This window comes from Nelumbo nucifera, chromosome 4, assembly GCF_055504915.1.
Source record: "Nelumbo nucifera cultivar China Antique chromosome 4, China Antique-T2T, whole genome shotgun sequence".
Classification (NCBI taxonomy): domain Eukaryota; kingdom Viridiplantae; phylum Streptophyta; class Magnoliopsida; order Proteales; family Nelumbonaceae; genus Nelumbo; species Nelumbo nucifera.
Window position 1 is genome coordinate 20329233 of NC_142652.1, and position 22475 is coordinate 20351707.

The 22475-nt window shown below is 42.3% G+C and overlaps 1 protein-coding gene across 10 annotated transcripts in view; it reads right to left on the reverse strand.

Moving 5' to 3' along the window:
* The window catches only part of LOC104597958 (U5 small nuclear ribonucleoprotein helicase), a 156926-nt gene that overhangs the window by 13896 nt on the left and 120555 nt on the right, over nucleotides 1-22475 (reverse strand). For 5 of the 10 annotated variants that reach the window (XM_088903295.1, XM_088903296.1, XM_088903294.1 and 2 more), the window contains exons 41-45: nucleotides 20329-20396; nucleotides 20070-20235; nucleotides 14361-14423; nucleotides 12876-12971; nucleotides 12599-12766 (exon numbers count right to left, since the gene is read on the reverse strand). In XM_088903295.1, coding sequence (XP_088759421.1) covers nucleotides 12599-12766; nucleotides 12876-12971; nucleotides 14361-14423; nucleotides 20070-20235; nucleotides 20329-20396 — 561 coding nt within the window. Of the gene's footprint in view, nucleotides 1-12598; nucleotides 12767-12875; nucleotides 12972-14360; nucleotides 14424-20069; nucleotides 20239-20328; nucleotides 20397-22475 lie in introns of all 10 variants that reach the window. The other 5 variants (XM_010259770.3, XM_088903293.1, XM_010259768.3 and 2 more) reach the window with 1 other exon arrangement.

Genomic DNA, 22475 nt, shown 5'->3' on the forward strand with positions numbered 1-22475 from the left:
AGAGCCAAAAGTGCATAGATTGATATTGGAATGATACTCAGATTTATCTGCGTCTTATGCTTGTGGTGAGTGATTTCTGAGTCGTAGTTGTTCAAGACTGCTATCAGTCTTGAGCACTAATAAATTTCAGGTTCGAAAAAGGAGAAAGAATAGAGGAAGGAGAAGAAAGAGTAGAGAGAGAGCAGTAGAAGACAAGATTTGAAAGGAAGGACAGAATCTCAATATTCTGCCGCCGCCACTTTATTTAATATTTATAGGTTATGCTCATTACATGGAAAAGGACAGATCTGCCCTTAGTCTTTACATAACAAATAGAGCAAAATAAGAATGAAACAAATAACAACTGAAACAACTAAATGACCAACAGCTGACCCTAGGAAGAGTAGAACACCTTCTACCCTACGAACACAGTGGGACCGTAGCTGTGGGGCCCACATCAGTGTTCTCTACACTCCCCCTCAAGTTGGGAATAAATGTTTATCATTCCCAACTTGGATAGATCCGCCTCTAGCTTCTTCCGTGGTACAGCTTTGGTGAGGATATCTGCCAACTGCATGTTGGAGGTGATGTACGGGAGACGCACTTCTTGTGATGAGATCCTCTCTCGTACAAAATGTCGATCAACTTCAATATGTTTAGTTCTGTCATGCTGTACCGGGTTGTGTGCTATATTAATAGCTGCTTGATTATCACAATACAGCATCAGGGGCTTCTCATACTCAATACCCAACTCCTCAAGTAGTGATCTCAGCCAAAGAATTTCAGCCACTCCGTTAGCCATTGACCTGTATTCAGCTTCAGCACTAGATCGGGAGACAACACTCTGTTTCTTACTCCTCCAAGAGACCAAGTTACCTTCCACAAGAGCACAATATCCAGAGGTAGACCTTCTGTCATCAACACTCCCAGCCCAATCGGCATCCGTATAGACCTCCACCTTCATGTGGCCATTGTTCTTGAACAGTATACTGTTATGGACACACCGCCCGGCAGCGCACTGCGGCGCAGTCATAGGCAGCAGCACGCACAGCGGGCCGCACAGCAGCACGCACTGGCCGGCAACGCCGCACAGCAGCCCGGCAGTGCACTGCACACACCGCCTGGCAGCGCGCAGCACGCACCGCCCGGCAGCGCGCAGCACGCACCGCCCGGCAGCGCGCTGCACGCACCGCCCGGCAGCGCGCTGCACGCACCGCCCGGCAGCGCGCTGCACGCACCGCACGGCAGCAGCACGCACCGCATGGCAGCAGCACGCACCGCATGGCAGCAGCACGCACCGCACGGCAGCAGCATGCACCGCACGGCAGCAGCACGCACTGCAGGGCAGCAGCACTGCGAGATGCGTGCACCGCTCGATAGAAGCAGTAGGGCGGGGCCCACATGACAGCTCATCAGGGTGGGTCCACACTTATCTTACCACATCAGCTCTGCCCGCCAACTCGCCGCCAACTACACCATTCCTCATCCCTTATCCTTATCCTTATCTTATCTTCAGTAAGAGTTGTGTTACCTTTAGGAGTAGGTAATTAGGAGTTTGAGTTTGAGTTTAAGTTGGATTACCCTAGCCTAGCCGAATCCAACAAGGAACCCCCTTTTGTAATCTCCTATTTAAGGAGCTATGAGTTGAAATAAAGGCATTCAGTTTTCGAGTCAAGAGAAGAGTGAGGAGAGTTCGGGTGGTCTCTTGGACAAATCACCCATTTGGTTTTCCACAATAGGGTTTGCACGCAAGGGAAGGCGCAAGGGAAAGCAGAGCTTTCTCCCCGTGGACCGACCCGTGACGAGATCCTACACTCGGGCCCATAACATATACCTCTACCCGGGCATCTCTTCAAGTATGCTAATATTCTTTCTGCTGCTAGAAGGTGCGTGGTTCTAGGAGAATGCATGTACTGACTGACAACACTAACTGCATAACTGATATCTGGCCGAGTGAGGCATAGATATAGGAGCTTTCCCACTAATCGCTGAAACATAACCTTGTCTTCAAGAGGCTCCCCACTCTCTGCACTAATCCTGTGGTTCTGTTCAATGGGTGTATCCGCAGGTTTGACACCTAGCTTTCCAGTTTCCGCCAACAGACCTAGAACATATTTCCTCTAAGAGACAAAGATCCCCTGTTTAGATCTAGCAACCTCAATACCCAAAAAATACCGTAGTGCACCCAGATATTTCACCTCAAACTCTTGATGAAGGAGCTGTTTGAGGGACTCAATCTCATGGCTGTCATTTCCTGTCACCACAATATCATCAACATATACTGCAAGTAATGTCAGAGAGGACTCCACCCTCTTGATGAACAGTGTATGATCTGACTGGGCCTATACATAACCGAACTTCCCAAGGACTAGTCTAAATCTGTCGAACCAAGCTCTAGGTGACTGCTTCAAGCCATACAATGCCTTATTGAGTTGGTAGACCTTCTTACCTGCCTCTGTATCATAAAATCCAGGAGGCAACTGCATGTAAACCTCTTCCTGCAAGTCCCCATTCAGAAAGACATTTTTAACGTCCATTTGGTACAAAGGCCAAGTGTGGCTTGCTGCAAGAGAGAATAGAACTCGAATGGTGGTCATCTTGGCTACCGGGGCAAATGTCTCCAAGTAATCTATACCATAAGTCTGAGTGAACCCTTTTGCAACTAGCCGAGCTTTGTACCTCTCAATGGAACCATCCGCATTGTGCTTCACAGTAAATACCCATCTGCATCCAACTGGTTTCTTTCCTTTGGGCAAATCAACTAGCTCCTAGGTATTATTTTTCAGCAGGGCATCCATTTCAACTTGCATTGCACCTCTCCACTTCGGGACTGATAGGGCTTCTTGCACTGTTCTTGGAATAGGGACATTAGCAACGGAAGTGAGATAGGACCTGTAGGAGGGAGATAAGCGATCATAGGATAAAAACTAGGAAATACAGTGGGTTGTAGATGTGGTACAATGCCGTTTCCCCTTACGGACGACAATGGGAAGGTCAAGGTCATCTGGAGGAGGTGAAGTGGCAACAGTGGAATAAGTCTCTATGGGCCCTGGGACTGTAATACCTGGACTTGGAGCCGCAGAAGAGATTGGAGCTGGCCTGGACTGCTGATGACCGGGATCAACCTGCCTGCATCGCCTGTGATAGACCCTCAACTCCTGATCCCTCTGACCACCCTCACTATGGTAGCCCTCATCACCCAATGGAATAGGTAAGGGAACAGCCCCAAAAGTATGAACCCTACCCTCACTGCGCTCCCCCTGAAGAAAGTGACCCAAATCCCGACTTGCACTGCTCTCCCCCTGAAGAAAGTGATCCAAATCCCGACTCGCACTGCTCTCCCCCTGAAGAAAGTGACCCAAATCCCGACTCACACTGCTCTCCCCCTGAGGAGAAACCTGAGAATAATAGGGTGTCTCCTCAAAGAAAGTGACATCCATGGAGACAGATCTTTTCCTTGAGACAGGATCATAGCAGCAATAACCCTTTTGAGTTTGTGCATAACCAAGAAAAATGCATTTGGAGGCCTTTGATTCAAACTTGGAGTGATGGGGTCCGAGAAGCTGAACAAAACAAGTATAACCAAATGTTTTAAGGGGAACAATAAACAACTCCTCATCTGGGTATAGAAGAGAAAAAGGAGATGACGTATCAAGAACCCGGGAAGGAACCCGATTAATAAGATATACTGCTATGAGGATAGCATCACTCCAGAAGCGAATAGGGACATTGGAGGTAAACATAATACTTCTAGCCACCTCCAAGATGTGCCTATTCTTCCTTTCTGCAACCCCATTCTGCTGAGGTGTATGAGGGCAAGTGCTCTGGTGGATAACCCCATGATTAAGAAGGTAAGATGCCAATGGCTTAGCAAAGTATTCCTTTGCATTATCGGATCTAAGAACTCTGATCTTGGCATCAAACTGGGTTAGGATCATTTGGTGAAAGGTTTGGGTCAGGGCGGGAACCTCATCTCGTGAACGCATAAGATAAACCCAAGAAAACCGGGTATGGTCATCAACAAATAACAAAAAATATCTGTACCCACCCATAGAAGGGATGTGATATGGCCCCCAAACAACAGTATGCACAAGATCAAAAGGACGATTACTCCTTTTATTACTCAATGAATAAGAGTTTCTACAATGTTTAGCAAACTCACAGCTTTCACATTGCAACTGGGACAACTCAACAGACTTAAACAAATTAGGAAACAGACTCAAGGACCGAAAGGACAAATGACCCAATCGGTTATGCCAAAGCATAACCGGACTCACTCTGGGAAACAAGTGACTTCTTATCCACCGACTCTTCCTGACGAGAACTTTCTCCAAGCAGATAGATCCCATTCATCTCACGGCCAGTCCCAATCACCTTCTTCGTCTTCAGGTCCTGAAAAACACACCGGTCAGGGAAGAAAGTTACTGAGCAGTTCATGTGTTTGGTAATACTACTGACTGAAAGAAAGTTAGTATCAAGCTTAGGAACATGTAAGACAGAAGACAAGGAGATGGTATCCGATAGCTTGATGTCACCCTTGCTAGAAATGGGGACAAGAGAGCCATCAGCAATAGATACTTTATCCCTACCAGAAGATAAATGATAAGTGGTAAACAATGAAGGCAAGCTAGTCATATGGTCGGATGCACTTGAATCTATTACCCAACAGGGTTCAGTAGTACCAGGAGCTTAGGCATGGTAGGTTGAGGCTCGAGTACCTGAATGTGCGAAAGCAGATGTGGCAGGGGCTAATGGTGACTGCAGTGGCTGAGCTGAGTTCCCAACTTCCTTTTCCAACTATATAAGGGCAGCCCGAACTGCAGCTAAGGTCTCTAAGAATGTGCCTCTTGTGCCAGACGAGGATGCTGAATCAGTATTCACGGCCACATGAGCATTACCCTTCTTGCTTCTCAACTTTGCCGGGACCAAATGAGGATGCAGCTTCCAACATGTTTCTTTCGTGTGTTTGGGTTTCTTACAATGCTCACATATCACATAACTGCTGTTCCCAAACCTGCCTTCGGCCTGATTTTTAAACTCCATTCCGGTCAAGAACCAGTAGTCTCAAAAAGGGTTACTACAGTCAAAGAACAACACTTGGACTATCAATCACAACCAAACACAGTGTAGGGCCGATCTGTATTCACAGTGTATGTGCACAAAACTGGGATAACTCTGATCTGAAACCAACTAGCAAACACAACAGCAGTTGTTCGTAGAGTTCTCACCCCTTAAGAGAGTTCGGAAACCCCAAAAGACTCTGAAAAACAGCTTAGAAGTAGGTCTGATATGCTTGGCAGAATTAGGGTTTTAATCAGTCCTTAAAGTAAACAGTTCAGTTGCACAAAACTTGCAGTAGGGTTAATATGAAACCCTAGAATCTGATCAATGCTAACAACAAACTTGAGGACAGCTCTAGGTAGATCACAAGGTTCAGTCTAACACTAGGGCTTGCCGCAAGATCACTTTCAAACCCTAGAGCAGAGAGAAACAAGGCTAAGGCAGTTCGGCCCAATAGTAGGGTTTGCTGTAAAACCCTAGAGAATCGAAGGGAGAAAACCCTAGAATGGTTCGGCCGCCCTCTCCAGATAGGTCCAACCTATCTTCTTTGATGGAAATTCTCTTAGAAAATAAATAACTTACAAGGAAATATTGTTCGCTGCCTTCCAAGGTTACCCGAACCCTAGTCTTCTCTGATCCTTCCTGACCACCAACACTCTGCAACCATGACAAGCTTTCAACAGCTGCTAGCCCTTCTGGCGATCTCCAAGAATCAGTCTGCGAACTCCACCTTTTCAGCTTCCAGTCCTAGGAGATTCTCATGTGGTTGGCTGGTACTAGACTCACATGAGAAACCCTAACTTGGGTCTGATACCACGTAGTTAGTTGTTCAAGACTGCTATCAGTCTTGAGCACTAATATATTTCAGGTTCGAAAAAGGAGAAAGAATAGAGGAAGGAGGAGAAAGAGTAGAGAGAGAGCAGTAGAAGACAAGATTTGAAAGGAAGGACAGAATCTCAATATTCTGCCGCCGCCACTTTATTTAATATTTATAGGTTATGCTCATTACATGGAAAGGACAGATCTGTCCTTAGTCTTTACATAACAAATAGAGCAAAATAAGACTGAAACAAATAACAACTGAAACAACTAAATGACCAACAGCTGACCCTAGGAAGAGTAGAACACCTTCTACCCTACGAACACAGTGGGACCATAGCTGTGGGGCCCACATCAGTGTTCTCTACATGAGTGATTCTAGGAACCATGTTGAGTGATATTAAGTTTTCTCTTGTCTTTCTCACACTACTTTCTCTTTAATCTTTCAAAAATCCATTACATCCATCAATAGCTACAAGTTCTTCATTAAACTATGTTGGTTCAACATTCTAAAAAGGATTGAAACTGATCTAAGTGAGTTCCCTTTCATCAAAAACTAGAAATATTTACATTTTGGCTATATTCATCTTTTCATGCCTAACCATCTCTGATTGTTCCCATATTTAGATGCCCCAATAGATCCTTACAATCTTTCATCACTCCAAATATCATCCCAAAATTCCACCAAGAACACTAGATTCGAAAGTATTCAAGTCTTCTTCCCAATCCCAAAATTTTTGCTTTTAATGCAAGAACTGAACCTTACAAAACTTGGTCATCCTCTACAACTATTCATTTTTTTTTTTTTTTTTTTTTTCTGATCAGCTATTCGTTCTAATCCTACCTATGAAGTTTCATTGAAAAATTCCTGTTTGCTGAAAGGTTGTAGCTGAAGTAGTAGAAGAGAGGTGAAGGCAAACAAGTGCTGAGAATGTCGAACTGAGTAACCCAGTCAACAGTACTATTATTTATAGTAGATTACAATACAATGTTACATGAAAGGTCTGGAATGCCCCTGATTAGTGATGGGACACCCAGACTGCTTAAAACACTAAACAGACTTAGGCCCAATAACAAAGGCCCAATACCTAACAGCTTAAAACCCAATACTAACTAACATGTACACTTATCAGCCGAACCAACAATAAATAAAAACAGTCAACTTAACACTCCCCCTCAAGCTAAGCATGGATGTCAGTCATGTTTAGCTTGCCAAGAAGGTCCAAGAATTTTGTTGCAGCCAACCCTTTAGTCAGCACATCTGCAATCTGCATCTCGGATGGAGTATAAGGAATGCAGAGTTCTCCCGAGACTATTCTCTCTCTAACAAAATGTCGATCAATCTCAATATGTTTTGTCCTGTCATGTTGCACTGGGTTATTTGCAATGTTGATGGCAGCTTTGTTGTCACAGTACAGCCTGAGAGGACCCTCAGCTTTTATGCCAAGCTCACCAAGAAGGGTTCTAAGCCACTGAAGTTCAGCAACACCATGAGCCATAGCTCAATATTCAGCCTCCGCACTTGATCTAGCAACCACATTCTGCTTCTTACTCCGCCATGTAACCAGGTTCCCTCCAACAAGTGTACAATATCCTGAAGTTGATTTTTTGTCCCCAGCAGAACCGGCCCAATTTGCATCAGTAGAAGCTTCAATTTCAATTTTATTGTGTTCTCTGAACAGAATTCCCTTTCCTGGGCAAGTCTTCAAGTACCTGAGAATCCTTTCAACTGCTCTCATATGAGGGATCTTTGGAGAGTGCATGAACTAACTGACAACATGCACAACATAAGCAATATCTGGTCGGGTGAGAGATAGATATATCAGCTTCCCTACCAATTTTTGGTATCTCTCTTTATCACAGTAGTCCTCCCCTATTGATTCCTGTAGACCATGGTTCTGTTCTATTGGAGTATCTGCTGGTCTACACTCTATCATGCCTATCTCTTCTAGAAGGTCAAGTACATACTTCCACTGACATATATAGATCCCCTCTCTTGACCTAGCAACTTCAATCCCAAGAAAGTATCTCAAATGGCCCAAGTCTTTGATCTCAAATTCAGAAGCTAAAAACTCCTTTAGTCTTTTGATCTCTTCCAGGTCATTCCCAGTAATCACCATATCATCCACATAAAGAATGAGTGTTGTAAGTTTGCTATCCTGTCTCCTTGTGAACAAGGTATGGTCTGCACCACTCTAAGTGTACCCCACTTTCTTCATGGCCCCACAAAGCCTCTCAAACCATGCATGAGGAGACTGCTTTAGGCCATATAATGCTTTCCTCAGTTTACACACCTTTCTATCAAAGTTGTAGCCTGGTGGAGGGTCCATAAATACCTCTTCATGAAGATCACCATTTAGGAAGGCATTCTTCACATCCAGCTGATGGAGTTCCCATGAAAAATTTGCTGCTAATGACAGTAAAACCCAAATTGTGTTGAGCTTCGCTACTGGAGCAAAGGTTTCTTTGTAGTCAATCCCTTCTTTTTGAGTAAACCCCTTTGCCACAAGCCGGGCCTTGTACCTTTCAATGGACCCGTCCTCCCTATGCTTTACAGTGAACACCCACTTGCACCCGACAATGCTCTTCCCTTCTGGCAGATCCACTAATTCCCAAGTCCTTGCTTTCATTAAAGCTTTCATCTCTTCATTCATAGCTTCTTTCCACCTTGGGTCAGACACAACCTCTAAGTACCTAGAAGAAACATGTACAGAGGAAAGAGCAGACACAAAGGAGTGATAGGATGGAGATAAACGTGAGTAAGAAACAAAATCAGCAATGGGGTGCCGATTAGTACAAGAACGGATAGACTTACGAAGAGAAATAGGAAGATCTAAATCAGAAGTATGTGTGTTGGGATTACCTTGGATTGCGGAGACAGATTTATCCGAGTCCAACTGGTTGCTGTCATGAGTTTGAGGGCCCTTTTTTCTTCTGTTGTAGGTGATTCTTATATCTTTCTGTTGCCTACTAGAGCCCTCAGGAACATCTACAGTATCAGGAGAGGTAGCAGGCACAGTGGGAGCCTCACTAGGTTCACCCGGGATGCCACGACTAGGAGGAGAAGAAGGAGAGGATGGAAGGCCCGAGGCAGATAAGGGAACAAAAAAGAAGGGAGAATAAGAATCCTCTTCCATCCCACTAGCCTCCCCCTGAAGAGGATTCTGAGAAGACTGAAAGTAGGGTTGAGACTCAAAAAAACCACATCTCTGGTGACATACTTTCTCTTGGTGACAGGATCATAACACTTGTAACCCTTTTGTGTAGGAGAGTACCCCAAAAAAATTCCTTTCGTAGCCCTAGGGTCCAGCTTGGTCTTCTTTGGATCCTTTACATGTATAAAACATACACAACCAAAGATCCTAGGAGGAAGAGGAAAGTCTGGAAGGGTAGGACACAGAACAGAGAAAGAGGTTTCATACCTAATACCTTAGATGGCATCCGATTTATCAGATATGATGCAGTAAGTACTGCTTGAGACCAGTAGTGCTTGGGAACCTTGTGCTGGAATAGTAAGGCTCGAGCTGTCTCCAATAGATGTCTATTCTTGCGCTCAACAACCCCATTCTATTGAGGGGTATTAGCACAAGATGATTGATGTAGCATGCCAGCATCTTCCATGAACAAGTTCAAGGATTTTTCAAAATATTCAGCAGCATTATTTGATCGGAATTGCTTAATCTTCTTGTCAAATTGTGTTTCAATCATTTTGCAAAATGCCATGGTTATCCATGGCACTTCATCTCGTCCTTTGAACAGGTAGATCCATGTGCATTGAGAGTAGTGGTCAATAAAACTGATAAAGTTACGAAAGCCATCAATAGAAACAATAGGTGAAGGGCCCCAAACATCAGAGTGAACCAAATCAAAAGGAGCTTGAATTTCATTACTGGAAACTAGATAAACAGTTCTACATTGTTTTGACTGTTGACATACTTCACAGACTAAACTCTGACTTGAAATGCCCTTAAACAATTCGGGAAACAACACTTCCAAAGAAGAAAAAGATAAATGACCTAGCCTAGCATGCCACAGATGCAACCTAGCTATTGACTCCACATTCTCCGGACCACTAGCAGCAGATGCTTGTAAGGCTGAACCGATGTCTGTATCAAAATAGTAGAGGCCTCCATACTCATGACCGCTCTCAATCGTTCTCCTCATCAATCTGTCCTGAAAGACACAATGAGTAGAAAAAAAGGTTATGCTACAATTCAAATTTTTGGTAAGTTTTGAAACAGACAAAAGATTTGAGGTAAGACTAGGAACATGCAGAACTGATTTAAGAGAGAGGTCCTTGCTTAGGTCAACCACCCCTTTGCCAGAGATGGTGGAGAAAGACCCGTCAGCACTAAAGGCAAAGACTATACCTGATCTGGCAAGAGAGGTGGAAGCAAAAGAGTTACTCCTTAGACGGGCTAAAGCCTGGCTATGGACCTCTACCTCACCAGCAGTGAAGCCCAAGGTACCGGCTTCGAAGGAATTAGCAACCTGCCCCATGGAGGAAGAAGCCACTGTTGGTATACTCTGTGAGCTATCACCATTGTTACTAGTGACAAGGTTCCCACTTGCCACTTGACCCTTCTGTCGCTTCTTGTCTTTTCTCAATGCAGCTGGCTTCAGGTGAGGATACAGGACCCAACACTTTTCTTTTACATGTCCTTCACCTCCACAATGAGTGCACTTAAGATGCCTTTTGTCTGGATATCTGTCCCCCTTTTGATTTGTAGAAATCAGGGCTGAATGTTCTACAGATTGTTCAGCTGGTTGCATCTGAGTGTCAACTTGCATCTCCTTTCTCCTGACCTCTTCATTCCTTACCAGATAATTAACATGATGTAACTCGGGCATTTCATCTCTTCCAAGAATTTGTGACCTTATGCCCTCATACACTGGGCCTAGGCCAACCAAGAACTTAAAGGCTCTGCTCTCTTCAATTTGCTTATCATGTCTCTCCTTGTCCCTGGCATTCTCCCAATTGAGAATCAAGTGATGATCAATTTCTTCCCACAGTCCTTCCAGAGTTGCAAAATATGTTGCAACTGTCATATCCCCTTGCCTTAAAGCAACAATGTCTTGGTTCAACCTGTAAATTCTAGCATTGTTTTTCTTCTGTCCATAGGTTTTTGACACTTTTTCCCAAATCTTAGCTGCTGTGGGAAAGTGTTGAACAGTCCTGGCAACTCGTGGAGTCGTAGAAGCAAACAGCCAGGACATAACTGTGGCATTCTCCTTGCGCCACACCGCATACTCCACACTACCAACTTCGGGTTCCTTCTTCTTCCCATCTAAATAACCTGTGAGTTCACGAGAAGTAATAAAAAGCATTGCAGAAACGGACCACTCCCTGAAGTTGTATTCATCTAGCAACACACTTGTAATCTGCAAGCTGTGCAGATTCAGGTTCTCCAGATTTGAAGACCTCCCACCAGGTCTGTTATCCCTAGAAGAGACCTCTCCGGATATTGAAGACATCTTGGTTGCAGACTGTGTAGACAACACTGTTTCAGACTAGCCGAAGTGGTCACAGCTCTGAAGTGGACCAGTTACAGCAGCAAGAAGAATTTTGTGAGCTAGTAACCGACCTGAAACTGAGAGCTCTCCACCACTGCACTATGCAGACTTCTCTTGGGCTTCGACTTCTGCTACTGTAGAGAGTGCTCACCCCTACGACCAATACTAGGACTGCTGAAATCAGTCCTCAACCTAGGGCTGTCCTATATAGACCTCTCTTAGCAGCCGAATGACTACTAACTACTAGAAGCAGTCTAGTAAGACATCAACTCCTGGGTCTTACTTCCCTTGTGCCCTACAACCAAGGGAAACCCTAGGTTCGAACCTTGTTCTGTTCTACGGCAACCCTAGGGTTTCTCCACAGCAACCAGGATAAAAAAAAGAGAGAAAGAAAGCAAGAGAGAAGAGTTGGCGTCGGCTGTAACCAGAAGATCGCTCAATGCACTGATACCATGTTTGCTGAAAGGTTGTAGCTGAAGTAGTAGAAGAAAGGTGAAGGCAAAACAAGTGCTGAGAATGTCGAACTGAGTAACCCAGTCAACAGTACTATTATTTATAGTAGATTACAATACAGTGTTACATGAAATGTCTGGAATGCCCCTGATTAGTGATGGGACACCCAGACTACTTAAAACACTAAACAGACTTAGGTCCAATAACAAAGGCCCAGTACCTAACAGCTTAAAACCCAATACTTACTAACATGTACACTTATCAGCCGAACCAACAATACATAAAAACAGTCAACTTAACAATTCCAATACTAGACCTATTTTCCATATTTCAAATTTTGGAATAAATTTTATTTCTTGCAATTAACTCTCTAGACCTTTTCTAACCTAACCAATTTATGTATTTAGTCCTAATCACTCCTAAACCCGTCCTAACTCTTCTAGACTCATCCTTCGGTCATTCAAGTCCTGTATCAATTGGTATCAAAGCAAACAGTCCTATATCATCAGGGAGTTATGGCAAATTTTCTTTGTTTTATTCAATTATTTTTAGGACTCTTTTTTTCTATTACAGGAGTGAGGGACTCCTTGGATAAACATTGTTGGATAATGTTTTTTTTTTGTTTGGATTTCTTGCCCTCTTCTCTCTTTCCTAAAAAATGGTCAACAAGAAAGTGGATACCTTGACTAAAGATATATTGCTAGAAGTGTCTAGCTATGCTTTCTTCTTTCATTGTCAAGGAGGAGAACAATTAATAAAAGAATGGTAATACCTGCATGACCATTTGCAGAAGATGCATACATGTTAAGGTGCTTGAAAGCCATCCACTGTTAGCACAGATATCTATCATAGCCTGAATAATGCGGATACTTTGATCCAATACAGATTTAAGGTCTGTGACATAATCACTGATTGGCAATTCTAACTGTGAGAAATGTGCCTGAAAACCGAGAAGAAACCAATAACACATGAAATGGCAATAGAAAAATAGAAAGCAGAAATGGGGCATCTTAAAAATATGCTGGAAGGTAATCATGAATGTTCCTGACCTGAAAAAGTAGATTTGCTTTAACATGTGGGTCATCTAGGCGATTCTTATCCACCAGATATGGCACTTTTTCAGATAATGCTTCATTGTAATTTTCCTGCAAAATAATGGGAATGAAAGCATAAAAAACAACAAACCATGAAAGAAGTGACTTTTTAATTACAAGCATGTAAAACGTTGAACACAATAAATGTTACAAGCTCCTCTTATCTATTTGGTCATACCATTTTTCTAAAACTTCCACAAAATTTGTAGCCCTCCCTTCTACACCATAAGATGATGCATACAAAAAGATGTTAAAACACTTATAAAGCAACTGACATGGAAAAGCACATCTACAATTACTCATTTTTTATTAATGCGGTAATTGATAATTAATTCCATTTGTTTGGTAATGGAATCTAATATAATCACTATTTTTTTGGATAGTAAAATGTTATTTGTGTATGTACATTCATAGTTTTCAAGGTGCCGAGGCGAGAAGAAGAAGAAGTCTTTGAGTTCTTCTAGCATGTGTTGATTGGACAAAATTTTGAGTTCTTCCATGCTTATTAGTTCAGGTTATGAAGTCTTTGAGGGTTCAAGACACTATACATCTTGATGGAACCCTAACAAATAAGAAAAATACTAAAAAGAAACTAGTATTTAACTCAAACTGAACAGTTTAGTTTAATAATAATGTCTGTTTTACTATTATAATCTCATAAAGTTAAGAATATAAAAATATCCAAAGCACTGTGCAAAAATATCTTGGCTATTAAGTGAGGCAACCATCCATGAGTGCCTTATAACCTAGGTGTCAATCCACATGTTAAGATACCTTGGTATTACTATCACCTATTTGTCAAAGTTGGGAAGTATATCCTAGAGGTAGTTCTAATTTTATATGATAGTGGGTTGTTCTTGTATCATTTGGTGTAGCAATAGAAAACATGCCTATGCCTTCACTGGGTTATTTGGTTTTTTTATTTGACTGATAGCAACATGCTTGTGTTTTATTGGATGATTGTAAGGAATTGTTGTGACTATTGGATTGAACAGTCTTAACAAGTCCTAGCAATCTAAGCATAAACAGCTCACGCTGAATGGAGAAAGAAAAGAAGAAACACAATACAAAGAAATTCATAGAACTTGAATCAGAGTACAACTTATCATTTAATTAGATGAAAAAAAATTTTTTGACTCCAGGCAATACTATAAACTATTTTTACGATATGTATTTGTCAAATGCATTAATGCTACATCATCTGTCAATGACATATAGATGAACATGTATGAATATATAATATGAATGATAAGTGAAAATGTAGGCTATATACACATATATGTGCAAAAGATGAAAAATACACGGACTATCAACTTATAAATTCCTTACCCATCTAACAGAACCTAGTACCAAAAGTCACCCCTCTTTCCTCATAAATTTCAATGAGGGGGAAAAGAAAAGAAAATACCAATAAAGTTCTTATAGTAGAAAAAAATTTACCTCGTTATGCCGCACGGGAAGCTCATCATATTCAGAAGCACCAGAAAGTATGTGCAGGAAAACCTAGGATTAAAAGTATTGTGTTAGAGTTAGCCAAATAAGGGTAGATTAGTCAACTCACCTTGGTTAAGTTATGAGCTTATGTGGCAGTCTTATTAGAGGTTCTCTGTCCCATACTTAAGTAGGGGCAGTTTAGTCCTTGTACATTTAATTAGAAGCCTAATCACTATTAAGAGGTCGACTGATAGGGTTTAGCTATCAGGTTCGACAGTTCTTTCATCTTCTTCTTCTTCTCCTTCTCTTTCTTCTTCTCCTTACTGGTTCGGACTACTGTAGCTACAGTAGAAACATGGTATCAGAGCGTGACAACTTCAGTTCGTGACCTGTTTCAGTTCGTGACAACTTCAGTTCTCTCATTTTCTTCTCTGGGCTGTCAATGGAGAAAAGTGGTTCGTCCCAAGCCTGAAACATCACAGCTCTTCTTTTTTCTGGTGCACAGAACCTCCTTTCCTAAGAAAACAACTTCAGCAGTGAATGGTTGGCTGAAGCTCTCAAACAAAGGTTGGTTATCTCTCCTCTGTGTGTTGTTGGTATTTCTGGGTTGAAAATCTTCAAGAACTTGAGAGGACTGATCAGAACCTAGAGAACTAGGTTGGTTGTTGCCCTGGTTCTTGGAAAAATTCCAAGAACAGGCTGTGTTTACAGTGACCAAATGGTGTAAGGGCTGCTACTGTAGGTGGCCGAATGGTGCAAGGTGTAATGCAATGGTACTAGTTGAGTTTTTGTTGGTCTTGTGGTGCCCTCTTAAAAGCGTTAAAGCAGGTCTGTATTGTGTGTGACAGCTATGGCTGTGTGGTGGTGCTTGTGATGCACAAACTCTGTTGAGTAGTTGTAAGAGAGCTTGCATGTGGTTAGTAAGTGCTGAATTAATGTCGGTGTAGTCTGTGTTTTTTTTTGTGAAATCAGTAGTGGTGTGGATAAGAACAAAGGCGTGTGTATCTATCATTGTGTTTAGGGACTGCTGTAGGTTCTGGAACATCAAACTCTTGACAGCAGCACTTAGTTGGTGATTGGGAATTCAGATTAGAGGCAGCATTGAAAGAGTATCATGGCAGCAATGGGAGATGGCTGTAGTGATCAGAAACCTAGTGTGGTGGTTTCCTCTGACTATCTAGGTGTACAGATGACCTCAATTAAACTGAATGGTGAGAACTATGTTCCATGGGCCAAGTCGGTGGAAGTTTTTCTCAAGGCAAAGAGAAAAGTGAAGCATGTGAAAGAAGATAAACCACCGGCTGACTCTCTAGGGTTTGATGATTGGGAACAGGAGGATGCTCAAATCATGACATGGCTATGGAACAGTATGGAACCCAAAATAAGTGCCAACTTCATGTTCTTAGATACAGCTAAGGACATATGAGAACATGCCAAGAAGCTGTATTCTGGGCAAGATAATACTACAAGGGTATATTAGCTCTATCAGGAGTACTTTGGTCTGCAACAAGGAAATAAAACCCTAGAAGAGTACTATGCCAGTATGAAGAACCTCAGAAATGAACTCAATGTCTATCATCCTCTCACTCCAGATGTTAAGGTTCAGCAACAACAGAGGGAACGACTAGATGTCACAAGGTTCTTAGTGGGGAGGAAATCAGAGTATGAACCAGTTAGGGCCCAAATATTGGGGGGCTCTACCCTTCCTACACTTGAGGAAGTGTTTGCTCGGCTTCGCAGGATTTCTTTGGGACAGACAGAGAATCCCACACAGTCTGATAGATCAGCTTTTGTGACAGCCAGAGGAGGTGGACGTGGTACGAAAGGGGGAGGACATGCCTCCCGAGGAGGTCGTGGTGGTTCCATATTTGGCCGTGGTGGTGGTTGTGACTCAGGGGGAGGCCGTGGCAAAGAAAAAGGCAGCTCTACAAGGAAGTGTACCCACTGTGGCAGGGAAGGACATTCCGTAAATTTCTGTTATGATCTTCATGGCCGTCCTCCCTCTAAATGGGCCAATCATGCTGTTGCTGGTGGGGTTGATGTCAGTGATAATCAACAGGTAGACCTAACTCCTTCCACATCTACATATGTTTTCGGAAGGGAGATGGTGAGTGTACCGCGTGATGAGTATGAGCGGTTCCTTCAGTCCACTTCACAGCACACTACTGCTACTCTTGCCCACTCAGGTATAGCTTGCCTGTCATCTAAAACCTCTCCTTGGATTATTGACTCTGGAGCCTCTGATCACATGACCGGGACTCCAGGTGTGTTCTCTTCTCTCTCTAAAACTTCCACATCTCAAACTGTTACCCTTGCCAATGGTTCCTCCTCTCCCATCTGTGGTGTTGGCAATGTTGACATGGTTTCTCTTTCTTTATCATCTGTTCTATATGTCCCTAAGTTTTCATTCAATCTTATGTCTGTTAGTAAATTAACCAAGACTCTTAACTGCTCTGTTACTTTTTTCCCTTCCTCATGTTTTTCAGGATCTCAGGACGGGGAAGAAGATTGGTGGGGGGCATGAAGCTGGTGGATTGTATTACCTTGACAGTGGTGGATCGTCAGTTGCACTTCAGACTTCACTCACTCCTCTACAATGGCATTGTCGACTGGGACATCCTTCTCTCAAGGCACTCAAGATACTAGTTCCGTCTTTGAGTCATTTGTCAGTGTTACAGTGTGAGTCGTGTCAGTTTGGGAAACATCGTCGTGTTTCCTTCAGTCCTAGAGTTGAAAGTCGTATGTTGAGTCCTTTTGCTTTGGTTCATTCAGATGTTTGGGGCCCGATCAAAATAGTCTTATAATGGTTACAAGTATTTTGTCACTTTTATTGATGATTGTTCAAGAATGACATGGATTTATTTAATGAAAGAAAGGAGTGAATTATTTTCCATTTTTCAAAAACTCCATGCTGAAATACGTATACAATTTGGTGTTCCAATCAAAGTTCTTCATTCAGATAATGGTCGTGAATATTTTCTAACTTCCTTTCAACAGTATTTAGAACAGCATGGCATCATTCATCAAACTTCTTGTGCATCCACTCCTCAACAAAATGGGGTGGCTGAACGGAAGAACCGTCATCTCCTTGAAACAGCTCGGTCTATCCTTCATCATATGAGTGTTCCTAAACGGTTTTGGAGTGATGCTGTACTTACTGCGTGTTTCCTCATTAATCGGATGCCCTCCTTTATTCTTCATGGTCGGTCTCCCTTCTCTACCTTGTTCCCCACTTTGTCTCCCTTTCCATTAACACCTCGTATCTTTGGCTGTGTGTGCTTTGTTCACAATCTGAGTCTTAGAATAGACAAGTTGGATGCACACTCCATTAAGTGTGTCTTTCTTGGCTACTCTCGGACTCAAAAAGGGTACAAGTGTTACAATCCCATTACTCGGAAGTGCTATGTCTGTCTTGATGTCACCTTTTTTGAGTCTGTTCCCTTCTTCTCAGGAATTGAAGCATCTTCGTCTCCACCTTTACTTCCTCTTCCTCTTCCGGTCAGTGATCCCGTTCCGGGTGTTCCTATTGGAGTTGACTCGTCACCTCATCCAGTGCAGATCCCTACTGAACGACCACCAATTCGGCAAACACATCGAACGACACCGGCCCCTCCTCCAGCTTCTACCTTGTCTGCGGATCCTGTCGTTGCTCCTGTTGCTGAACCTTCAGGACTTAACCTACCCATTGCCTTACGGAAAGGTAAACGTAGTTCTACTCTCCATCCCATTTCCAATTTTGTTTCAGTATCTCACCTTTCCGCCTCACATCGCCAGTTTGTTTCACTATTGTCATCTATTTCCATACCTAACAATGTCCAAGAGGCTCTTAGTTCACCTGGGTGGAGGCAGGCAATGGAGGAGGAACTCTCTGCTCTTCAGCATATTCACACGTGAGAGCTCACTACTCTTCCTCCTGGTAAGCATGTTGTGGGTTGTAAATGGGTGTATACTGTTAAATACTTGCCAGATGGTAGTGTGGAGCGTCTGAAAGCCAGACTTGTTGCTAAAGGGTATTCACAGTTGTATGGAGTGGACTATATGGAGACCTTCTCTCCAGTGGCTAAGATTAGCTCTGTCTGTGTGTTAATTTCCCTGGCAGTTATGTATGATTGGCCCTTATTTCAACTTGACATAAAAAATGCCTTCCTTCATGGTGACCTTATAGAGGAGGTATATATGGAGCAACCACCTGGGTTTGTTGCTCAGGGGGAGGCTGGTAAGGTGTGCAGACTGAAAAAGGCAATTTATGGGTTGAAACAATCGCCTCGTGCTTGGTTCGGGAAGTTTAGTGAAGTGGTGAAGAATTTTGGAATGAAACAATGCCAGGTTGATCACTCAGTGTTCAGCTATGACTCAGAAGCTGGAAAGATTTTATTAGTGGTCTATGTGGATGATATTGTCATAACTGGCAGTGACAAATTGGGGATCGACAAACTCAAGGTCTTTCTGCAAAATCATTTTCAAACAGAAGACCTTGGGACTTCTAGGGTATAGAAGTTGCTAGATCAAGACAAGGTGTAAACCTGTGCCAAAGAAAATATGTTCTCGATCAATTGGACGAAACAGGACTGTTAGGTGCAAAACCGGCTGAGACTCCTATGGAACCAAATGTTAAGTTGAGCAGTGATACATGGGAAATATTTGATGATCCTGGAAGGTATTGACGACTAGTGGGGAAGCTGAACTATTTGACTATCACGAGACCAGACATCTCCTTTGCAGTCAGTGTGGTGAACCAATTTATGCAGAACCCTCGTATATCTCACTGGGATGCAGTTCTTAGAATTGTAAGATATTTGAAGGGAGCTCCGGGCCGTGGGCTATTGTATAAACCAGGAGGAAAACTTGAAGTAGTTGGGTACACGGATGCAGATTGGGCAGGCTCTATGTCTGATAGAAGATCTACTACAGGTTACTGCACATTTCTTGGAGGAAATCTTGTGACGTGGAAGAGTAAAAAGCAGGCGGTTGTGGCTAGAAGCAGTGCTGAAGCCGAGTACAGAGCCATGGCACACACTACATGTGAATTAGTGTGGTTGAGGAATCTCCTACAAGAAATCGGGTTCCACATGGATAAACCTATGAAGTTGTACTGTGACAATCAAGCTGCGCTCCATATCTCATCCAACCCTGTTTTTCATGAGAGAACAAAACACATAGAGATTGATTGGCACTTTGTGAGGGAGAAGGTTCTTACTGGAGAGATAAGCACAAAACATGTAAGCTCAGGTGATCAGTGGGCAGATTTGTTTACAAAAGCCTTAAGCTCAGGGAGAGTGAACTATATATGTAACAAGCTGGGATTATATGACATATATTCTCCAGCTTGAGGGGGAGTGTTAGAGTTAGCCGAATAAGGGTAGATTAGTCAACTCACCTTGGTTAAGTTATGAGCTTATGTGGCAGTCTTATTAGAGGTTCTCTGTCCCATACTTAACTAGGGGTAGTTTAGTCCTTGTACATTTAATTAGAAGCCTAATCACTATTAAGAGGTCGACTGATAGGGTTTAGCTATCAGGTTCGACAGTTCTTTCATCTTCTTCTTCTCCTTCTCTTTCTTCTTCTCCTTATTGGTTCGGACTACTGTAGCTACAGTAGAAACATATTGGATATGAATAATGCACTTATGAGTGTTCACCTGGAGTGCATCAACTATCTAACAACTTTTTAAGAAAGTCTCAGAGAACAAACATCATAGTGCAATATTGGACTTACTTCAAGTGCTGTATCTGGGCCTATGTTGGAACCAAACATTGATACAGTCATGTAGCTAAGATAATACTGAGATGCTATGGAGCCCAGCATCATAGGCTCCACACTGTCTTCATTTATCCTGATGCATCCACTGTCTTCCAGATCTTCAAATGTATTTTGGACTAACCTGCTGAACAGAAAAGATCAGGAACCAAAACACTCCCGCCAGGACATGGTTTAAAAACAACAAAGTTCATTGAATCATATAGTATATTGGTACCTTGACAAGTATGCATTTAAAGTTTTTGTTTCGGTATCTTCTAATCCATAATATGCTGGATTAACAACCTGTCACATGCAAATATATATATGATCAATGATAAGTACATTAAATCACAGATCATGCTGGATGGACTTGCATATTATTCTTCCCAATTGTTCATCAAAGAATTTTCACAAGAAAAAAGTAGCTCATATACCAGCTCTATACCAGATAAAATGTGTGCATGCATGTCATCCTTTTTTATCTTTTTGATTGATAACCATAGTTGTCAAGGCGACTAGGCGCTTTTCAAGGAGCGCCTCGCCCAAACGCCAAGAAAACATGTATTAGGCGCATGCTGAGGGGACTGAAACACATATATAGTATACAATATTTTATTAAATATAAATATAAAATATATAATATTTTATTGGTTGGCTTTAGTTTTTATAATAGGACATCTTGCATGTTATCATGTTTTTGTTATGAGGAAGAAGAGAGAACAACAGCCCTCCGTCGTTCCGACACAATCCTCTAAGTCAAGGTGAGTTAATCAGTTTCCTCCATTTTGTTCTCTTTTTCCACTGGTTTAAAATAGTGGTTACACCCTATTGTTCTCCTCTTCCTTGTTGGACTAAAGCCATTCTTCTTTCCTGGTTTGAATCATATTATTGGACTAAAACAGGGGCTCCACCCCCTTCTTTTGTTCTGAAATTTCTTGCGTGTTTTCAGCTCTTTTTCCCTCATTATTGGTGCCTGAAATTCTTCATAGTCTTCTTTTATTTTAGTATTTTTTTTCACCAGCTTTTCTGGGTCTAGAACAGGGGCTCCGCCCCCTTCTTTTGTTCTTAGCTTCTTGCATTTTTCAGCCCTTTTTTTGTTCTCATCATTGGTGTCTGAAACAGGGGCAGAGCCCCTTCTTTTCTTCTTCATATTTGTTCTTTTATTTTAATATTTTTTCACCTTCTTTTTCTGGGTCTAGAACAGGGGCTCCACCCCTTACTTTTCTTCTTCATTTTCTTCTTTTATTTTAGTAATTGTTCTCATCAAGCAACACTGCATGAATCACAAGCACAAAAGTAAGTGCAGAACACATAAAACCAAAAAAAAACTACAGAAGGGGTAGAAATCCATCGGCTTCTTATTTTTAAATTCCATCGCCTAGGCGAGGGCTAGGTGCCCCATGGTTGCCTAGCCTCGCCTTGGCGCCTTGAAAACTATGTTGATAACAAAAGGGTTAACAAAAGATCTAACAGAATAGACACAAAGCACCAAAGTGCCATATGGGGAATGAAGAAAAGCTGCCCCAACAACTACCCATGGTACCCATGGCCCAAGTGAATACCACTGTAAACCTAGGTGCAAGGACTTGTAATTTATTAAAGGCTGCATTTGGTTGCAACACAAATTGAACCAGATACAAATTTCTGCCCCATTCAGTTTTGCATCTGTTTGTTTGCAACCATGATTTGTACTCCCACCTGATACATAATTAGTACTTTTTGTCTCAATTGCACTCACTAGCAGTGTAAATTTTGCATCTCAAAAACTGATGCAAAATTTGCACTCCCAAACAAATAACCCTCCTACCCCCATTGTCTTTCATATAAGGTGGGACCACACCATTTTACCTCCTATTTTACTTTTCACAAACAAACAAGATAGGGTCAAATCCGAAGCAAAAACAAACCAGAATATACACTCAGCGTATTTGCACTCCCATGCATTTACACTAGTGAAAATTTTCATTTGTAATGCAACAAAATGCAGCCTAAAGAGAAATAAATAAGAGAACATTTAAGAGAGGAAAGGAAGAGAAAAGAAAAGACTTTGGTTCAAATAAGAAACTCACACCAATTGCATCCCAACCAATTGCATCCACACCAAGAGATGGGGAGGGTGGAAAAACACTCGGACCTGAAACTGTCTGAGTGTCCTCAAAAACCTGCAGGGTGTTGGACTCTGAAACTGTCTAATACAGACATGTCATCCATTTGGGGGAGTCTATGCAACAATGGCTAAAGTTTATTTTTTTACACCTTATACACACTTGTTAGTGTTGAGTATGTAGGGGAATTTCTGTCTTTATACTTATGTTGAGGTTGCTGATCTGTAATATTATATTAGAACTAGTGTCCCTCATTTAAGTAAGGGCACATGTGTCT